Raw genomic sequence first — 15611 nt, 5'->3', positions numbered from 1 at the left:
ATGGACTTCACCCAGATGCCAGTTTCTCAAGGTTATAAATACCTATTACTTATTATAGATACATTCACAGGATGGATTGAAGGCTTTCCCACCCGGACCAAGAAGGCTGAGGAGGTAGTTAAAAAACTGCTCCATGAAATCATTCCAAGATTTGGTCTGCCCAGGTCATTACAAAGTGACAACGGGACATCATTTACTTCTAAGGTCTCCCAAGGAGTCTCGAAAGAATTGGGCATTACTTATTATCTCCATTGTGCCTGGAGGCCTCAATCTTCAGGAAAAGTAGAAAGAGCCAATCAATTCTTAAAATCAGCGATAAAAGAGATAACCCAGGAGACCTCCCTGGGATGGAAGGAGGCTTTACCAATAGCTCTCCTCTGCACCTGCATTGCCCCTAAGGAACAGGTTGGTCTTAGTCCTTATGAGATGCTATATGGGAGACCTTTTGTTTACGTCAATGACTTCTTCCTAGATCCAGAGGTTCAGACCCTCCAGTCTTATACCATAGCCATTGGGCAATTCCAACAGGATATACGCTTGTGGGGTATGAACCAGGACCCAAAAGATTCTAAAGAGTCACCACTATATGCTCCAGGAACTCAAGTCCTAATTAAAGTCTGGAAAGATGGGTCCCCAAAGGCTCAACTCCAGCCCATATGTAAGGGCCCCTACCCTGTAATACTTTCTACCCCCACAGCAGTCAAGGTACCAGGACATGACTCCTGGATTCACTACTCACGAGTCAAGCCGTGGAAGAAAACAGAAGAGGACACTCAATACACCTGTCAACCAGCTACAACATGCAGTGCCAGTTCAACAAAGATATAAAACTACAGCTGACCACGGAAAATATCACACACCCTTGGACACTGCTATAAGGACTCTGAGGCTTGAGACTAGCAAGAGGGGGAGGCCCAATACCCCTCACCACCCCAGTTCAGCAGGAAGTAGCCAGAAAGACCTCGACGCCCCTATTCCCAAAGAATTGGGCGTCCCATCTCTTGAGGGGGGAATGTTAGGTAGGTAGAATAGGGAAAAGGAGTCCAAAATGGCGGTGGCTAAGACAAGGAAGGTCAAAGGAATGTCCAAGGAACAGAGTGAAAACTTCAGGCAGAACAAACAGCACTCCTGGCTAAGCCCAATTTGCATAGGGCAGGCCCAGGTGGAGAAAAAAAACATACAAAAGGAGGAGCCAAAGCGTTTTCTCACGGACTCTCTCTCCCGCGTGCATGCGTTCTCTCTCTCTCTCCCTCCCTCCCTCCCCACACACTCCTCCACTCTCTTCTCTTCAAGTCTTGGATTCTCCTGCTATCTTCTAAATAAAATAGAGCTGTAACACTGATTTGCTTAAGAGCTGTAGCACAGTTTGTCCAAGACCTAAGAGCTGTGACGCGCCGAGGGCTTTAATGTCCGTCGCTCCAAATCTTTGTTGTGACGAGACAAAGACCGAGGAACATAACACTCATGTGACAAAAGGAAGACTGAAGAGGCAGCTGGAGTAGACCAAACAGACCAAGACAATGAGAAGTTACGGGAATGGAGAAGGATGGTTCTGAATGACGCTTCCGAGGAGACATCAGCAAGAACTGGTAACGCTCTGGAGTGGAGCAGGAGGAAGGCAGTTAAGAGGGCTCTAAGTGAGGTACAGCAATGGTCCTGCCACCACGCAGCACTATGGCTGTTCCTTCTACTCTTCACTACTAGCACTCAGCTCATCTAGTGTAATAAGCATACATCCTAGGTAACAAATGACAGACAGATTTTGTCAAATCAAAGACAGAGTACATCAATCTGCATTGGCAATTTTTAATGTTTCACTGGAGTAGAACTGAAATTTGTATTTAAAGGCAAGAAAGGAAGGAAAGGCAGTTATCACAGCATGAATTCATAGGTAAAAGATGCTGGATAAAATCATAGGACTGTTCCTTAGGAAAATAAATAATGCGATACTAAACTAGAGGCTTATTTTTATTGTTTCCATGTAGAGACATCATCCAAATATCAGCTAAGCAAAAGACTTTCTGGCCAGAGGCCAAGTGCACACAGTTGATCCCACTTTGGAATAAATGCCCAGGAAGTATATACATCACCAGTGGGTGGGACTCTGGGCACAAAGTTGGGTCTCATTCAGAAAGTGAACAGAGATTTGAGTCAAACATGCAGCTTCAGAAACTGGAAATCTTTCATAACGTTTGTCTTGAAAATAAAAATTGCCTGCATATCAAGAACTATAATTTTCTAAAATGGAATTAGGCTTGATTAAATAAAATAGTACTCATGACTTACTGGTAAAAATTAGAAAAATAAAAACAGAAACTTTTCTGTCCAAAGAGATAGAAAATTATATTTTTTCCTGTAACATCATAAGAGAATCATCAGTATTTCACCCTTATGTCTCTTAAAATGTCATTTCTTCTTTCCACAATTCTCCCACTTTTAACAGCAAAACCTGTTTGATATGGCAATTTCTGCTAAGTAAAAGGATGCACAATTTATTGAATACTTAAGAGTATGAATGAAAAAAGCTGAATGTTTGGGATAATACTATATTATCCCTAATGGGATCATACCCACCAGGTGGAAAGAAAGATAAAGACTGAAATTTTCTAAAAAACAAAAAGAAAACCCAATGATCTAAAATACTCTGTACATAATTTCTAATTTTAAAATATCAGAAATTCCTGATCAGTGTATAACGAGAGAGGGAACAGAGAAATTTGGTAGAATAGTAGAGAGCATATTTCTAACTACTTTCAGTTGTATAACATCAGCCTTACGAATTATCTTTCTTCCTTATTTAAAACACTGATTGGCCAGCTTAAATCATAACAGCATAAAAGTAGAAATAAGTTTCAACTTAGGTATGAGCACAGTGATTCGGGACCACTGTTTCTGCCTTACAGAGAGAATTCAGAGGTGGTGTTCCCTTTTAAACATATGCCCCCAAATACCTTATATGCAGGTTCCATATAAACATGTAAATAAAACAAGTTCTGTATTTTCTCAAATAATTTCACAAGTTGATGGTAAACTAGATTTTAAAGATAAAACTATGCCTTTAAAAACATTAAGCCTCAAAATTTCATCCAGTGTTTTCTTTAAGAAATGGATTATTAAAATCATTTTTGAAATGAGATATTAAATGTATTTAAAGCTTGGCTTTTCTGTACTTAATCATTTTTCCTTTAAAAAAAAAAAAAAAAAAAGTTAAAAACATCAAGAGCCAGAACATGCTGCCAGGACAGAAAATAATCAGAAATGTCTTCAGTTGCAGACCCTGGGCAACTCAGTCTTGTTTTGAATTTTTCAGAGCTTGAAGTCTCTCTAGTAGTGGAGGATGAGAATAATGCCACATGGAAAACAACCAGTCAGAAACAGGGAATCCCAAGTTGTCTTTGTTTAGTTTGATTAAAGCAGAATATAAGTCTTTGGCCTTCCCAAGTTTCTTGGCAAATGCATCAGCTTGAAACTCAAATCTGCGGCTGAGGACTGTTAGGCAAAAAGAAAGAACCTGAAAAAGGAAATAAAAGCATTTTAACCACTTCCCCTCTTTGTTGTTACTAAAGCTTTCATGAGCCAATACTGAAGAGGAAGTTCAGCTCAGGACAAGAGAAACAGCAAGCCAAAAGAAACCTCACTTGTGTTCTGGAGACCCTAGGGTGGGGGAATTATTAGAAATTGAGCCTTTCCCTCTTTAAGCAGAGAGACCAGAAACAGACATATATCCAAAGACATGTCAATCTTAATGAAGAGATAATGACTTCTGAGAACCTGCCATGGGCCAAGCACTGAGTCGGCATTTTACATTCTCCAGCATCCTACAAGGTGATTACTCTTACTCCTGTTTACAGATGAAGAAGGGGTGTCTCAGCAGTGAGACAACTTATTTGTGGTCACACAACAGAAGGTGATAGTGCTGACATTCTCGATGACTCCAAAGCCCATGACACCATCTTTCTCAGAGGTAAGATGTGGTGATTTATATTCAGACTCTTTTTTCCATTAAAAAAAATATTCTTGCTCACTTATCCATCTTTAGATGTTAACAACAGTCTTCACTGAGAATATTCCAAGTATACATGTATAGATATATATACATGTATACACACACACTATAGCCTCTAATGATGGCCTCAAAATAGAATTTTCTAGAGTGTTCTGAGCTATGGTAGCTTCATTAGAATAAATATTCAGTCTCTGAGGGTGACTACTAGGAAGGGGACAAGTTTCATTTGAAAATAGAAATTTCTGAGGGAAAAATTATTTATTTGCATACTGAAGTATTAGTATTATAAGTTGGATGACATGATGTCTATTTCTTACCTTAAGATACATCAGGCAATAAAGCAAAAAGAAAGTTTAAAGTCTCTCAACTGTACCTCATATTGCCATCAGCAGATCCAGAGCTTCAGCATAAAGTCTGGGAGCTCCTGATATCTTCTTAGACATGTTCAAAGCTAATACCTGGCTCCTACCTGAAATTTCTTTCCAGATCTTGAATGTACTTTTTGGGTTATAATCATTAACTAATCTGTCTGTCTACGTGTCTCCTGATTTCAAGGGTCCCAGGGCAGCTGTCCCTTGAACCTCACTGTGACACAAATAAACCCTGAGCAGACACTAGCCCGCGCCCACCTGCTCCACTGTAGGTTTTCAAATCCTTTTGATAAGGCATGTTTCCCATTTCCCAAGAAAATATCACTTTCTTCTTATGACCTCTTAAATGTGGACATAAACGTATGTTTTTCTGTTTAAATACTTAGTCTTTTTGAAATGAATACCCTGGGCTCATTGAGGTTTTTAAAACAGTTGCTAATATCTCTAAATTAATTATATTTCAAATCACTCTAATATCCCACATTTACTTAGCTATTTTTTGATGTGAACTCAACTACTCAAAATAAAGGAGATAAAACCAAAAACTGAGAGGCCAAATTAGATGCCCAAAGCAGATTAACATTACTGGTGCCTTACTTACCAGAGGACACTTATACACTCAGTCAGAATCCAGTAACTTTTACCTAATGAGTTTGATTATCTGATTTCCCAGTCTATAGTTGGTTGAAGAAGAAAATTAGAAACAAATAATGACCATATCAGAAAGGTACACTGACATTAGCAAGGATTATCAGCTTGACAGTCAGCGAAGAGATTATAAGAAAATTAGTTATATAAACAGCATGACTGCATAAAGAGCAGAAGATTCTGGGACATTTCATACACATAGCTCAGTGTCTTTAAGGCATTCCTGAATTGTGACTGAAGACAGAAATGACAATATCATTATGGTGGTAGTTTAGTCGCTAAGTTATGTCCCATGGACTGTAGCCTGTCAGGTTCCTCTGTTCATGGGATTCTCCAAGCAAGAATACTGGAATGGGTTGCCATTTCCTTCTCCACAGTATCATTACAAGCGGTTCTATAACCTCTTTAAGAAGTAACAATCAGCATACAGCACTTTGTAAGTATTCTCAACAAAAGTTAAAAAATTAAAACATTTAGAGTTTAATGATAATAAATCTTACTTCTCTGGAAAATAAATGCACATTCTGTGGACAATGCTATACAAACATGATCTCTTCCTCCCTGTTTTTCTTTCCTGGTGCCTTATACCTCACCCTACCCCCCCTTTTAAGGAGAAAGTTAAAACCTTAACTCTACAACTTGTCCCAAAGAAAGAATTCTTCTGAATGGAGATATCTCAAGATCCCTGATCTCTTGGCTTACTCTGGAAGCTTAATCAATTAGTATGCTGCCATCACTGGATTTATTCATATACAGTCTCATTAATCCATGTCTTATCACATATATGGCGTTCTCCTACTGAGCAGTCATGGAGCAGTGGTTCTCAAACTTTGCTTACCATAAAACATCCAACTTTTCTTCAGAGGATCTGGAGTCAGATGCTAAGTCTATTATGAAGCAGGTGGTCAGGAAATGGAACCAGAGGAACACTGTCATACAATCTGTCTTATCCAGTCATACACACACTCAATTATCAGTTGTTTTGTCCCCTCACATACAGATTTTTGCCAGTACTTAACAAAATGTGGTCTAGGACATAGTGTTCCAATAGTTAATTTCCATCTACCAAGTCTCTGAGGTACATGCTACATCGAGGTTTTCACCACTAAAGTCTAATTCTCCACTTTTTTTCCCCTAACAATATAGAAGCACCTTTTATTTGGGTCTGGGTTTTTCTGCTACATTCTTATACTGGCCAATAAATCAAGGGACTGAACTTGCTTGGTAAAACTATAGTTTTGTTTGTTTCTTTTTTCACTACTCTCAAGGTTCTAGATTTGCAATAGACAAGAGCATATGTGTGATAATTTTAAAGATTATACATTACCTCATTATAAGGTGAAAAAATAAACTGGAAGATGATCAATAGTCCAATCAGAGTGGGCTGGCTGTCATTAAAACCAAATGCAACAAAAAGCTCCTTTCGACCAATTAATACAGCAAACAAGAAAAAACACAGGAAAGAATTCATCTAGAAAGAAGGATACAAAATTTCTAAGTTATTACTAACCTAATTTCATTGTGGGATCAGTAGAACAAGACATCATGCTGTGATTTTTAAGAACGATGTTAACGTGACCACAGGAAAAGTTACTTAGGTGGTTTATAGTTTTACTTTTATTCTAAAAGTAGAGAGGGCCTGAGTTGAGGGTATATATATACTAATTCGTTATCAGTGAGCAAATATTGGTTTAGCTGGGTGATTAGGGCCTTGGAGCAAACTAGAGGACGGCTAACAAGGAGATGTGGAAAAAAGGTATGTGGGAAAACTTCCAAAACTAGCCCCGAGTATGATAATACTTAGGTCTAATGAGAATCTTCACCGAAACGATTCCACAGCAGAGGAGGCTCTGTCAATGCTCAGGTGGAGAAGATAACTGCTCTGTGGATGTTAGCCAGCTTCTCTGCCCAGCCACTCTAGGATTTGGTCAACTGCTCATGAACAGAGTGGCCATGGTGACAGGGATGGAGTCAATGCATTAATCAACAATGCAGACATTGCCCACTGGCTCCAGCTGAAGTGCCCAATCTATTAGAAGAGGCAATCAACTCCAGCCCTGATGAGGCACCTCCGGGATCAGCCCACTACCCTCACAGTAGGCTATTGGACCCCTTCTTTCATGAATGGAGCAGTGATTTTCCTTATTAAACTGAGTACTTAAATAAACGTGCATTTGGACTTAATGTCTTACTCACTGCCATGTATCCATACAACATAGCTTCCAGCCAAGGCACTCATTTTTATACCTACAGATGTAAGGCAACAGAAAAGTGCCGATAGGAGCAGGTACACAAGCCTTCCCATGCGATCCATCACCCAGAACCAGCTGACCTTTTAGAAAGCTACAAAGACCATTAAAGACGCATCTGAGACCATACATGCTCAGAACCAGTCAAAAAAACAAGAGTGCTATTTCACTCAGAGCCTGAAAACTACGGTCACTCTGTTGGTTTAGTGGTATAAATACCCAAAAGAGGAATGTTACAGAAAGTATTTTCTTCTTTATATTTACTACTTTTTGCAATTTCTTTTCAATGTTTGTACAATGACTTTTTTAAAAGAGAAAAAATGTTTTTTAAAAAGCATTTTAATGTCCAACTTATCTAGGCTCACTCCTTTTGATCTTCACAGCTCCTACAGCTGAGCAACTGCTAACAACAATAAATATTTATGTAGTACTTACCACATTTCAGGTACTACTCCAAACTCTTTACATGTATTAACTCATTTAATTCTTTCAGTCTTATGAGGTATCATCACTCAACAAGGGAATGGAGGCAGAGCGAGGCTCAGGAGCTCGCCTGAGGTCACAAAGGCAGTAAGTCAGCAAGCTGTGACGTGAAGCCCGGCTACAGAGTCTGTCTTCACTTCTCTACTATGTGAACTCTCATGCCTGCTATGCTTATTGTTTGACTCTCCTGCCATAAAAAGACAATTGTCAGGACTTCCCTAGTTGTCCGGTGGTTAAGATTCTGTGCTTCTACTGCAGGGGGCATGGATTTGATCCCTGGTTGGAGAAGCTGGCAGTGTGGCCAAGAAAAAAGGGGTAGAGAGAGAATTACTCCAGACTTACCTGGCTAATAATGATATTTTTGACTGTGTGTCCCAATTTCCAGTGCCCCAGCTCATGGCCTAGTACAGCAAGCACCTCCTCGTTTTTACATCCTTGTTTCTTATTCTGAATCAAAGAACAAATTGAAAATAAACTATCAAGAAACTTCAAAAAGTTTATCCCTTTTAACCAAGTAAGAGTCCTTTTTAGAGTCTAACTTAAGGAAACAATCAGACTTTCGTGCAAAACTGTTCATTCACTGAACAAAACATTCCTCCAGCCACTCCACATTAGATACTGGGTTAAGCTCAAACATAGAATCATGAACCAGACACACATATTCTGACTGCATGAGTCTAATTTAGGTTAGAAAAAATATAAATCTTTATCAATAGGACAAGAGTTAAATAAATCATGACAAAGTCATGTAACAGTCATATTATAATCCCACTAGAAATTTTGCTTTCAAAGATTATGTTATAACATGGGAAACTGCTCATGATAGTGTCAAACAACATTCATATTATGCATCCATTAGAAACGTTTTGAAAGAGTATGTTCTGACATGGGAACATGGTTCATTAGGTGAAGAAAGCAGGAAACAAAACTAAAAATAAATAGTATGACTCCAATCATGAAAAAAGACAAATGTGTATGTAAAAATACCCAAATAAAGAAAACAGACTGAAAGCATATCAAAATGTTAACAGTTTTTTCTGTATGGTAGAAATACAGTGATGTTTAACTACCTCAGATGATTCCTATTTTCCAAATTATCTACAAATAAGTACATGTCACTTGTGACCTTCCAAAACACCATGTATTGCCATTTTAAAAACTGAGACCTCCAAGTTAAAATGGCAGAAGGAACATTCACATCTAATTTTATTCCCTCCAAAAACCCCAGTAAAACTACAATCAAGAGTTTTTGTTTTAAGACATAAACAGGATAGGGAAAACAGGAGAGCTGGCAATAGTAAAAAGATTTTGGAAGCAGGAAAGCAGACAGATAAATAAAAATGGACTAGGCAGGTCAAGAAAGTTGAATCATAAGCCAGCAGTGGAGAAAATATATAGAACCAGTCTGATTTACACTGCAGTGTCTTCAAAGGACCCAGGTACTTCTGAACTGGGAGGAACAGGAAGAGGTTGTGGCAAATATAAGAATTGGGTGAGAGCTGTTTGAGAAATGGTACAGATTCCTCTCCAACTCCACACTCAAGCAAAAGGCAATTGCTCGTCCCTCATCCTGGCAAAAGCCTGAAAGCTCGTTTTGGATAGGGCAAAGAAAAGGACACTTCAGCTGGAAGTTCAGCATAGTTGAAGGCCTGAGAACACCAGCAACAGACCGTGGATTTGCTTACCTAACGGTATGTATGGTACACTGACTACTGAGCACTCCCTCTCCCAAGCTAGCCCTCTCCTCACACCTGGCTTTCAAAACACTGCCCTCCAGACAAAAGCCTGGAAGAGTACTCCCTGGGAACTCTGATCCCTCTACCAGGAAAGACCAGGAGATCCTAACAGGAACTCCCCAACTGCAAGCACCCCTAGGATATACCACAGTGAAGGTCAAAGTTGATAAACCTTATGTACAGGCGCAGAGAACCCAACTAGGCTTTTAGTCCCATTCTCTTACTAAACTCAAAGAAGGTGAAAGTTGCACAGTCGTGTCTGATTCTTTGCGATCCATGGACCGCAGCCTGCCTGGCTCTCCTGTCCATGGAATTTTCCAGGCCAGAGTATTGGAGTGGGTTGCCACTTCCTTCTCCAGGGAATCTTCCCGACCCAGGGACTGAACCCAGGTCTCCTGCATTGTGGGCAGATTATTTCCCAACTGAGCCACTAGGGAAGCCCATTCTCTTACTAAGGAGTAGACAAGCAACTGTATATATTATAAGATACACAAGGTAAGAGTCAAGATGGAAGACCAGATACAGAAAAAATGCAATATGGAAGAAACAAATCACCTAAGGAGAAAATTTAGAGAGATACTGCTTTCATGGAAAAACTGAAGGTACTCTAAAAAATGGGAAATTCAGGACTTCCCTGGTGGTCCAGTGGTTAAGAATCCAACTGCCAACGCAGAGGACATAGGTTTGGTCCTAGGAAGATGCCACATATCTCAGGGCAACTAAGCCTGTGCACCACAACTACCGAGCCTGTGCTTTAAAGCTCGTGCTCTGCAATGAGAGAAGCCGCTGCAGTGAGAAGCCGGTGCACCACAACTAGAGAGCCGCCCTCGCTGGTCGCAACTAGAGAAAGCCTGTATGCAGCAACGATGACCTAGAGCAGCAAAAAAAAAAAGGGACAGAGAAAAATAATTCTTAGAAATTAAAGCTTAATAGAATGATTGGAAGATGATGTATCTCCCAGAAAATAGAAGAAAGAGATAAGCAAATGGAAAAGCAGGGAAGAAAAGATAAGAAAGTTCAGTATAAGGAAGCCAACACTCAAATAATAGAACTCTGAAAAGAAAGAATAGAAAAAATAGAGAGGAGAAAATCATCAACAAAACAATTCCAATAAGTCTCCTAGAACCAATGAACTTCAACTTCCAAATTAAAAGGGCCAAATACATACCCAATACAATGGGTAAAAACACTCACAAGGTTGTACACTGGAAACTAGTGTAATATTGTATATCAACTATACTTCAATTTTAAAAAACAAAAGACACACACCAAGGTATGTGAAATTTCAGAACACAGAGAAAGGATTCAACAATTTTCCAGAATAAAATAAGGTAACATACTGCTGCTGCTGCTAAGTTGCTTCAGTCGTGTCCGACTCTGTGCGACCCCAGAAATGGCAGCCCACCAGGCCCCCCCGTCCGTGGGATTCTCCAGGCAAGAACACTGGAGTGGGATGCCATTTCCTTCTCCAATGCATGAAAGTATTGAAAGTATCTCCAAGTGAAAGTAAAGTCGCTCCACATGTCTGACTCTTAGTGACCCCATGGACTATAGCCCACCAGGCTCCTCCATCCATGGGATTTTCCAGGCAAGAGTACTGGAGTGGGCTGCCATTGCCTTCTCCAAAGGTAACATACTAAGGATCAGTAATTTGAATGGTTTCAGACACCTCGCCAGCAATGTTGGAATCAAGATGGTGATGGAACAGTGCCTTCAAAATCCTGAGGAAAAAGTATTTTCAATCTAGAAATCTAAATCCCAGTCAAGTGACAGGAAAAAAATGTGACAGAAAAATGAAGGCATTTTGATGCAAGAACTCAAAAAGTTTCCTTTACTACACAACCTTTCTCAGGAAGGTGCTGGAGGATGTTCTTTACTAAAATGAAGGAGTAAATTAAGAACAAAAAGTCATGGAATACAGAACACAGGAGACCCAGTGAAGGACAGAAGTGAAGGGAATCTCTAACGGTAAAGGGCAACCCCAGAATGACAACTGTACACCAGATAAAAGAGGAAAACCCATTCGGATTTGAACAATGTGCAAAAGACAATCTGTTGAGGACTGCCATGATCGCACTCTTTCAGTCACCATAGCATCCTTTTAAGCTGAAGAAACGTGTAGAAGATGCACACTATTGAGAGAATACAGTAGATCAACACGGATTTCAACCTAAAGAAAAGGAAAAGGAATACAAGAATGGCCTGGTGGTCCTGTGGCTAAGACTCAGTGCTCCCAAAGCAGGCGGCCTGGGTTTGACCCCTGGTAAGGGAACTAGATCCCACATGCCACCCCACACGCCGCAACTAAGACCTGGCACAGCCAAATATAAAAGAATAACCACAGGGAGGTCTGCTATGAGAGCTGAGAGCAGGACTTCAGAGAAATACCCCAAAGAAAGAGAACAGAGCTCTCTCCCAGGGTGTAGGAGGGATGAGGGGGACTAAAACTAGTAAGGTTAATGATGCAATTAACCTTGTAGGAAATTATATTGGGACATGGCAGAAGTTGTGAGAAGAATTAGCAAAAAGAAAAAGGAACACTAAGCACTTTTTTTTTTTTTAAGCAATTATTAAGCAAGAGGGAAAAAAAGGTAACATATTCTCAGCAGTGAAAAGGTACAATATTGTTTAACAATAACGTTTTCAATAGTGTTTTGATATTGGCTGAGAGACGGACATAGAGAACAGACTTATGGATGGGGTGGGGGGTGGGGTGCATGTTGGGGGGTGGAAGGAAAGAGTGGGATGAATGGAGAGTAGCATGGAAATAGCACACTTATACAGAAGACAGACAGTGGGAACGTGCTGTATGGCTCAGGGAACTCAAACTGGGGCTCCGTGACAACCTAGAGGGACAGGATGGGGCGGGAGGTGGGAGGGAGGTTCAAAGAAGGGGACATATGTACACCTACAGCTGACTTACGTTGATGTATGGCAGAAACCAACACAATATTGTAAAGCAATTATCCTCAATTAAAACTAAATAAATTAAACACACACACACAAGAACTGTAACTGGACTATACTGGAAGAATTGGGGGAAGGTAGGAGCAGAGCACATGCTAGGCCAAGAGCTAAATCCTCGTCTACCATGACTAAAAGGCAAGACAGTGTCAGTAGATAATAGTATACATACATTGTATATATAAATGATGTGCATAAATGTCAGAAGAAGCTAACAGAGCTGAAATCCGTAGGGAGAGGAGCCTGACAGGGTGAGAGGCACAGAGAAGGGAGGAACAGGAAACTACTGTATTTCATCATATGCTTTTTTGTACTCTTAACTTTTAAACAATATGTTTGTATTACTTTAATAAAGTTAAATTTAACGTTAAAATTTATTGGACTTCTACTTCCTTAATTTTATCATAGCTCCTCAAACCAACATTAAAAATACATATATGTAAATACATATATATACACACACAAAAATATACATACACACATGCATATTTTTTTTTTTCTTTCAACACACATGAAGAATAGGTCAGGAAAGATTAAAAAAAAAAAAATAACAACAAATGTTGCTAACATGTACCAAATACTGACTATGTACCAGGCCCTCTGTGCTATATACTGTATTATTTATACATCATAATCATGATATGAATTAAGAATACTTATTACCACTTTACAGATGAGAAAATCTAGGTACAGAGAGGTTAGCTAATTTTCCTATGGCCACAAGCCAATAAACAGAAAACCTGGGATTTGAAGCCAAGTAGTCTGATGCCAGAGACCTGTGCTTTCAACTTTTACACAAGTATAGATAGAAAAATAAATTATTCAACATTTATCAAATAAATAATTTTTAGTTAACAAATATGTAATCATTTGTATATTGTTATAGTACTGCTTTTAAAATAAACATAAATGATAGGTAGTCATATGAATGACACAATATAATGTTTACAAAGCCAAATAAAACTCTCATTGTTTATAAACTTTCCAGGTTCAATTTAAATAGTGCCAAGACACAATGAACAATTTCTTATACACACACTCACATGTGCATACCTACATTCACTCACCAATACACACATACTCTGAAAAACATCTAAAAAATGCTTAATAAGGTAAAACAAATATCCTTTTAAACATACAGTTTACTTTAAAGTAAGGAAAAGCCAAAGCTGAGGAGTTGAAATTAACATTCCTTGTATAAAACTATGAACGGCTATACTCTGAGTCAAAGAGTGAGCTAGAGGGAAAAAATGCTGGCAAAATAACCCAATTGTGTCAAGCTCACCTAAAGTGGAGAAAAACAAAAGTCTCTTATTGAAATTAAAATCATGGGACTTCCCTGGTAGTCCAGTGGTTAAGACTCCACACTTCCAATGCAGGGGGTGTGGATTTGATTCCTGGTTGGGGAACTAAGATTCTGCATGCCCAATGGCATGCGTGGCAAAAAAGAAAGAAAAAAAAGTCAAAAACATTATCTGCACGGACCAGAAAAGGCCAAGCTGGCTTGCTAGCACTAGGGGCAACTGATAGAAGCAAATGCAAATGCTCTATTAAGGAATATACCCTAAACCCAGACCCTTCAAGATTCCTGAAGGTTAAGATTACTGAACTATTATGAATTTACAGTAAAAATTATCAAACACTTCAGAAAACAAGCCACAGTAAGTAAGAGTAAGCAGAAACAATACAGGGTTGCAGTAGTTCCTTAAGACTTCAGATAATGGAACCATCAGATACAGAATATGAAATAAACAAAGAAGGGTGGGCTTCCCAGGTGGCGCTAGTGGTAAAGAACTTGCCTGCTAATGCAGGAGATGTAAGAGATGCGGGTTCAATCCCTGGGTCGGGAAGATCCCCTGGAGAAGGGAATGACTACCCACTCCAGTATTCTTGCCTGGAGAACTCCATGGATAGAGAAGCCTGGAAGGCTATAGTCCCTGGGGTCGCAAAGAGTCAGACATGACTGAAGCGACTTAGCACAGCAAACATACAAACAAGGGAACTGAAAACATGAGAAAGGAAAAAGAGGCTACCAGAAATGACTGATTTCAAAAAGAACCAAACAGAACTTTAAAACACAATGGACTGGTCAAAGAACAGACTAAATATAGCTAAAGAAAGAATCTATGAACTGGAATGTGGAGCTCCAAGAGACAAATTTAAAAGTGTCAGCATCTGTGGGAGACAGAATGAGATGGTATAACATTCATCTAACTGGAATTCCAGAAAGATAAACTGGGGAGAATGGGAAAGAAGCAATACTCAAAGATAAAACCCGTGGCGGATTCATGTCAATGTATGGCAAAACCAATACAATACTGTAAAGTAAGCCTCCAATTAAAATAAATACATTTAAAAATAAATAAATAAATAAAACAAAACAAAAAAAGATATAATGGAAAAAATTTTTTTAAACTTCAGGAAAAGACATGAGTCCTTATAGGAGCTACAATACATCCCAAGCAGGACTGGGATAAAGTTCATACTTGCACAACACAAAAATCAAAGAGAAATCTTAAGAATAACCAGAAAGAACTAAAAAACAAATAAGTAAAAGACAACTAAGCTCAGAGCAGACTTTTTCAACAGGAACAAAGGAAACCAGAACAAAAGAGAACGGTATCTTTAAAGTGCTAGGAGAAACAGCTGTCAATCTTGGATTGACATCAAGAATGAGAGCAAAATAAAAACAAAACCAGAATTTTCCAAAGAAATTTCTACATATATACAATGGAGTATTACTCAGCCATTAAAAAGAATACATTTGAACCAGTTCTAATGAGGTGGATGAAACTGGAGCCTATTATACAGAGTGAAGTAAGCCAGAAAGAAAAACACTAATACAGTATACTAACGCATATATATGGAATTTAGAAAGATGGTAACAATAACCCTGTATACGAGACAGCAAAAGAGACACTGATGTATAGAACAGTCTTTTGGACTCTGTGGGAGAGAGAGAAGGTGAGATGATTTGGGAGAATGGCATTGAAACATGTATAATATCACATATGAAACGAGTCGCCAGTCCAGGTTCGATGCACGATACTGGATGCTTGGGGCTGGTGCACTGGGACGACCCAGAGGGATGGTACGGGGAGGGAGGAGGGAGGAGGGTTCAGGATGGGGAACACATGTATACCTGTGGCGGATT

At 39.2% G+C, this 15611-nt stretch overlaps 1 protein-coding gene across 1 annotated transcript in view; it reads right to left on the bottom strand.

Moving 5' to 3' along the window:
• Nucleotides 1-1790: 1790 nt before the first annotated feature.
• The window catches only part of ZMPSTE24 (zinc metallopeptidase STE24), a 43647-nt gene continuing 29826 nt past the window's right edge, over nt 1791-15611 (bottom strand). The window contains exons 8-10 of the mRNA XM_070368203.1: nt 8100-8204; nt 6353-6496; nt 1791-3511 (exon numbers count right to left, since the gene is read on the bottom strand). Coding sequence (XP_070224304.1) covers nt 3287-3511; nt 6353-6496; nt 8100-8204 — 474 coding nt within the window. The 3' untranslated portion in view covers nt 1791-3286. The remainder of the gene's footprint in view (nt 3512-6352; nt 6497-8099; nt 8205-15611) is intronic.

Source organism: Bos mutus, chromosome 3 (assembly GCF_027580195.1).
Source record: "Bos mutus isolate GX-2022 chromosome 3, NWIPB_WYAK_1.1, whole genome shotgun sequence".
In the NCBI taxonomy this organism is placed as follows: Eukaryota; Metazoa; Chordata; class Mammalia; order Artiodactyla; family Bovidae; genus Bos; species Bos mutus.
The sequence above is the reverse complement of the archived record's forward strand: the minus strand, read 5'-3'. Positions and strand labels throughout refer to the sequence as shown.